This window comes from Buteo buteo, chromosome 2, assembly GCF_964188355.1.
Source record: "Buteo buteo chromosome 2, bButBut1.hap1.1, whole genome shotgun sequence".
Lineage (NCBI taxonomy): Eukaryota > Metazoa > Chordata > Aves > Accipitriformes > Accipitridae > Buteo > Buteo buteo.
In genome coordinates this window covers 79,347,148-79,353,480 of record NC_134172.1, presented here as the reverse complement: position 1 = coordinate 79,353,480, position 6,333 = coordinate 79,347,148, and the positions used below count along the sequence as shown (strand labels likewise).

At 51.1% G+C, this 6,333-nt stretch overlaps 1 protein-coding gene across 1 annotated transcript; it reads left to right on the top strand.

Annotated features, from left to right (window-relative positions):
• The first annotated feature begins 338 nt into the window (after nucleotides 1-338).
• Nucleotides 339-5,949, top strand: COMMD7 (COMM domain containing 7). Its single transcript, XM_075022196.1, has 9 exons — nucleotides 339-504; nucleotides 1,638-1,691; nucleotides 1,790-1,892; nucleotides 3,477-3,533; nucleotides 3,611-3,648; nucleotides 4,226-4,316; nucleotides 4,435-4,484; nucleotides 5,001-5,049; nucleotides 5,569-5,949. The coding sequence occupies exons 1-9, from the start codon at nucleotides 358-360 to the stop codon at nucleotides 5,643-5,645; spliced, it is 666 nt and encodes a 221-aa protein (XP_074878297.1). The 5' UTR covers nucleotides 339-357; the 3' UTR covers nucleotides 5,646-5,949.
• The last annotated feature ends 384 nt before the right edge of the window (nucleotides 5,950-6,333 follow it).

Genomic DNA, 6,333 nt, shown 5'->3' with positions numbered 1-6,333 from the left:
ACTGAGCACGTGGCTACACATCTCTGGGATGGAGACCGTGGCAGAATGAAGGCATCGGTGGGCACAAACACACACAGACAGATACGTGGTACCGCAGCTCCGATTCGGGGGTTCCACCGCCCCGGTTTTGGGTAGGAAAGCGAAAGCCTGTCCCAAACCTTCCCGTCCGAGGGAACGGTGCCGTAGGGCTGGGGAACGGCACCGCGGGTCGTGCCGGGCGGTGGTAAGGGGGGGTCAGCCCGGCCGTGCTCCCCGCGGAGGTGCAGCCGAGGGACCGCGGGTCCTCGGGGTCCCCCCCCGCTCCCACCGGCCGCCGGGGAGCCGGCTCCGGCGGCGGTGCGGAAAGTGCGGCCGCCAATGCTCAGGCTGAGGCGGGCGCCGGGACCGGGCGGGGCGGGCGGAGCCGCCGCGGCCGCCGCCATGGGGCTGCTCAACTTCACCCAGGAGCCGGTGCCGGAGGCGGTGAGCGGCGACATGCACAACCTCAACCAGCTCAGCGCCCAGGTGGGGGCCGGGGGAAGGCCGGGATCCCGCGGCGGGGGGGGGGGGGGGGGGGGCGGGCGACGGCTCCGGGGCGGCCGCAGCCGGCCGGGGAGAGCCGCCGGTCGGGGCGCCGGGCCCGGCAGGCCCCGCTACCGGGCCCGGTCAAGGCCCTCCGGGCCCCGGGGCCAGGGCTCCCGGCCGGGCCTCAGCCCGCTCCCGAGGGGAACCGCAGTTTTCTGGTGCGGGGGCCGAGTTGCGGAGCTCAGCCCGGCTTTCGGGCGTTCCCGAGGAAGGGGGCTCCCGTGGGGTCCTGTCGAGCACCGGGTTTTCTCGGTGGGACTGCGCGGCGTGCGGGTGGGGATTGCCACCCCGCCGCCCTCCGGTGCCGCCGGCCGGCGGCACGCGGCTTGTCCGCCTCCGGGTCACCGGCACGGTGGCACTCGCCTCTCGGGAGCCGGTTCGGCTCACGGTTGAAGTTGCCAGAAGAGCCGAGGCTTGTTGTAGCCCAGCTTGCCGGGACCGTGGGTGACGGCCCGGTGCCACCTCCGCCACACGGCTGGACGGGGCGAGGGCAGGACGGGATGAGCAGCCAGCCGTACCCAGAGGTCATGGCCAGCGCTGGTGCCAGGGCTGGAGCTGGCAGAGGGAGGGGATGCTCTGCCCCACAGGCAGGGTCTCCGGCCCTGCCAGCTGCACGCTCAGAAAACCGAAGGCAGCGACTAGACCTTTAACCAGGTCTCTTCTTTTCCCCAGTTAGTCTGGTTGTGCCATGGGGTTTGTGAAACACGAGAGGAGATATTTGCGTCTTTTCCCACTCACAGTTTTTGGATTGCGCAGGCTAGAACAGCAGCTTCCGATTAGCCACGAGTCACAAAAGCCCTGTGCAGTGCCAGCTACCATCTGCACAAACCCTTTGAGAGTCTCCGAGAAGCATCCATGAGCAAATCCCATCCAGAGGCATCTCATAATGCTGAGGACAGGGGTACCTTGCCAGCACGGGAGGTCAAACTCTGGGACCAATGTACTGGAGGCAGGTGGAACTGCCTCAAGGTGATATATCACCACCTAGTCGTGGTGGTGATGGGGGTGGCAGGGTGCTGAGAAGTGAAGCGAGTTGATGCCAGACTCCGTGACACTGTCCTGTTTCTTCACAGCAATTCTCGGCGCTGACTGAAGTGCTCTTCCGCTTTCTAACGGAGCCCAAGGAGGTAAGGCATGTGCAGAACACCGAGAAGCGTGTGAATGCAGTTCTCTGACGAGAAACCTGCAGAGGTAAGATCGTGTCGTTGCTTTTTCTCTTGGGCAGGTAGAAAGGTTTCTGACTCAGCTCTCAGACTTTGCCACCATGAATAAAATCAGCTTGGGCCCCCTGAAAAACATTGTCAAAAGTATTCTTCTGGTACCTAATGGTAAGTGATACATTTGCATATGCTGCCCTGAGGCCAAACTATTTGGTCCATTCCTGCATGCTGCTGAAGTATGTCTTCAGAAATGCGGTGCGCTTCCTTTGCACAATAAGTACTAATGGTAGCTAATAAATGGCTTAGCATTCAAGAATCAAAACTTCTCCTATTGAAATATCCCTGTTTGGTGACTTGGGCTTTGTATTCTTTGTACCCTGCCTGCACATGCATTTCACAGGCTTAGCTAAACTCACTTAAATATCTATGCATTAAATGCAAGCACAACACTGTGGCAGTGCTTGGTTTAACTTGTACCTGTAAATCCAGAACAGCACAGCCTTGTGTTGGCACTAAATCTTTGTAGGAACTTTCACCCAGGTGACCAATTCCTACAAGCACTGTTTGAGACAGGTCAGACAGTGTACACACCCCTCTAGAGTGAATGGGCTGGAAACCAGTGTGGTTCTAGGCCACGTAAAGGAGACATCCATCCTTGCAGTCTTGGTTTAGGAAAACACACACGTGTCCAGCAGTTTCTCATTCATAAATAGTGGGGAAGAAGGGCAGGGGGATTCCCCTTGAATACCCCAGACTCCAGCAATTTATGAGATTACTCTGATGCTGTGGCTGCCGTTTGACATGATAATGCATCAAACACCTCCACTACACGTTCATCCCATTGATCCTTGTTGTTATTAATAGTCCCTTGCTATTATCCTTCAGTCCTGGTTCCCCATAGCTTTCTTCACAGCAGTGAAGCCATGCACAACCATTTCCTGCATTTGGTCTAAACTCATTCTACTATCTCAAGCCATTTCTTCTCTCCAGGAGTAGCAATGAATAATTGCCTTTCCTACAGCTGTCTTGGGGGTATTTAATGTGGAATCAGCATTATTCTCCCTTCTCGATTCTGGCCTAGGTGCACTCAGTCCCATCGTTCCCATTTGCGCGCACTGGCTCCAATCCCACTGTAACTTTCCGTTAGCTCTGGGATGCCACAGACAGTATCGGAACAGATTCCAGCAGATAACTTTGCCTATGTGCTACGCAGACGGAAAGCCACGTGGGACTGGCAGTCTCTTTGAATTTATGAGATTCCTGCTCTTGGCTTCAGAGAACAGAATCCTTGTAAACTTCCATGTGCTGCCTGTGCCCCAGAACAAAGGAGGCAGGCACAGCAGGGGAAAGTGTTATATGCACACGTTCACACCCATAATCCAAAACACAGCAGGTAGGTCAAATTAGTAGCCTGCCAGCCTTAACAGTTCTCCTTTAACAAGCAAAGCTTCTATAGGAGAGAAAGCAGCAACTTCAAAACACAACTGCTGCTGCCGTTTCCATGGATACCTGCAATGAAATCTCTTCCTCTCTCTCAGGCACTCCCAGAGCCCTGACTTTTAAAGCACTGGGCATCTGCACCGGCAGGCACAACTGTATTTCCTATCTTGAGGAGCTGTGGTTTGTTTCAAAACGCAGTCCAAGAACAGAGGCTTTCTATCGCAGGGTCTCCGTCCCTGCCTTTATTTGACTTAGTAAAGATCGGTTTGACTCAGTAAAAAGTGATTTTTCTTCTTTGCATTGTTTATTCAGGTGCCCTGAAGAGGAATTTGTCTTCTGAACAAGTCAGAGCAGATTTTATTGCTCTAGGTAGGTCACCTGACTTTCACTAAATAAAAGATAATTAATATTTATCACATATAGTAATCTCATGTTTTCTCCCACAGGCCTCAGTGAAGAGAAAGCCAGTTATTTTGCAGAACAGGTATTGATATATTTTTGCTTGTTTCTAAGCTAACAAAATGACAGTCTTTGAGTGGGAACTTGTAAAACCCCGCTGTGATACTGAGATGTCTACGCGCTTTGGGTATTTTCTTCAAAACCAACTCAGAATTTTGAACTGAAGATCCTCAGATAACTGATAAGGAACACTTTGTCTGATGGTACTTCTGGTCTGCCGTGGCCTTTACCTCATCGGTTTAGTGATTCCTGCACTTCTGTGTGGCTTTCATTTGATTGTTTTTCTGCTTTGCATGCTTTGAGCCCCGAGGTCATGCAGTTACAGGAACACATGACTTTTTGCGCAGATATTGTTACACTGAACGAGTGTTAAAACAAAAACAGTGAGTTTCGTTTACAGAAGTGGCAAGGCAGATGGAAATCCTAGCAGGACTCAAACATCTTTGAAAACCCTCCCAACCACATTTGTTTGCCCCTTTGCACGCCTCCACTTCTGGGCTTCTGCCGTCAGTCTGCCTCATTTCTGACTTATGTTGAAATTACAGGTAACATAAATAGAGGCCTCTCTGAATTGATTGCTCGTGTGTCTTTTGCTCTTGCAGTGGAAGGTGAATTCCCCCACCCTAACACGCCTGGCTGTTGGTCAGACGCTGATGATTAACCAGCTGATAGATATGGAGTGGAAGTTTGGAGGTAGTAGAGCTAAAACATAAACTGAATGGGTTGGGAAACCCAACAGCAGCTCTCAGCTAAATAACTTTTAATTTTACAATTTAGCTAACAGATTATCTCCTTTCTTTCTGACTCATAGTGACTGCTGGGAGCAGCGAACTGGAAAAAGTGGGAAGTATCTTCTTACAGGTAAATCTCCTACATCAGAGAGAGGTCAGGTTGTAGTGCAGTTAAGGAACAAGCTGCGACCAGGCGCGTGGGAAGTACTGGCTCTGAGAGGAACTAGAGGAAAGCTAGAGCTCATAGGAACAAGCTCTGCAACAGTGCATCTGCTTCAGTCTTCTGAGTGCAACTGCCAGCAGATAGCAGACATACTGCTATTTGTTTCTCTTCTGAAGACATCACGTATCACAGAAGTGTAGCCCACTCTGAAAAGCTGTTCAAAAAGCTCGATCTAGCAAAGGTCACACTGTCTTGGGGAAGGAGGGGAAATGTGATCATTTATAAGGACTTCCAGAGATCCTCCCAATGCCTAAGGGATATATTCCTACAGTGACACTTCCCAAAAAGCCTGTCAAAGATGTGTGTGCTTTGCAGCAGTCTGCACGTCAAACTCGCAGCAGACTCCTCTACTTCTGTTTTTTCATGGTGCTCAGAATACAGGTCTCTCTGAATTAAAATACCTCTGCTTTTTCTTCCCCCAAGCTGAAGCTGGTGATTAAAAAAGGGAGCCAAATGGAAAACGTATATATAGGTGAGTTAACAGTTCTGGAGAAGAAACAAGCATCTGAGTAGGTGAACACCTGGAGCTCCCTGGTGTTGCTGGAGGTGGGGGAGTTTTGGGTGCAGACCCAGCAGGGGTCACTGTGAGAGCATCGCTGGGGGATGCTGCGGCTGCTCCTGCCCTGGCCTCCCCCCCCCCCTGCTGCAGTCACTCTGGAAGTATTTAGGAACGCTGACTGTTGGGCAGCCTTCACATCTTTGCATAAGTAAATATAGATATGCCAGGGAGCTATGGAAAGCAGTCAGAGCAGCATGGCAGATGAAGAATGTAAACAATTCCCAAGCGTTGGTTCCTGTTAGGAGGATCCTAGCCCGGAACCCCGCGCAGCCCGGCTAGCGTAATGAAACAGCTGCCGAGAGTCACAGTGTCTAATCCTGCCTAGCTTAGGCAAACACGAGTTGCTCTGTGGTAGCACCAGAACGGCTTTGCTGATGTTGGAAGTGTAACCTGAAATCTAAGACTTGATGCCTCTCTTTTTTTTTCCTGCAGAGTTAACTTTGCCCCAGTTCTACAGTTTTCTGCATGAAATGGAACGGGTCAAAACCAGTCTGGAAAGCTTCAGCTGAAACTGCACGGGCCTGAACCGACATCTGTCCAGGATGTTTAATTTCTACTTGTGGGCCTGCAGATCTGTTCTTTCCCAGCTGACTCTAACACCCTGATAAGAGAAGAAAAGGCTGTGTAACGGGCAGCGGTGTCACGGCCCAGAAGGACCCATCAATCCTTCAGAACCTGAAACTTTGGCGAGTGTGTCAAAGCAGCTACAAGTCCACTCATCTCTTTTTTTATACTATTATGAGAAATTGTGGTCAGAAATGTGTGGATACTTGTATTAAAACAGCAAATAAATAAACCCATTCCCATCCTGCTGCATTTGTATCAGAATTTGATTTTGTGAGAAAAACAGAAACAGAAGCAAAGAATCGTTTTCAAACTTGGAAGAATTAAGCAGAGAGGACAAGGGAAGCAAGGAGAGCACCTAACCTCACGAATCACTTAGCGCTTACTTTCAAGCCTCTCGCTTCTCTTGTATGGAGAAATGGATTGATTACATCCTTTCCAATCATGCCTCATTATGGAAAAGTATCTCAGTGGTGATGATTTTAAATCTTAAACAACCAAACATCTGCCTCCATGCACAGGGGGAAAAACATCTCGAGGGGGTGACTAGATAAATCTAGTTTGTGTGTGCTGGGCCCTAGCGAGCAGCTCTTTAATCGGCAGTTTGTGTGACATTGCAGAGTTAGATCCAGC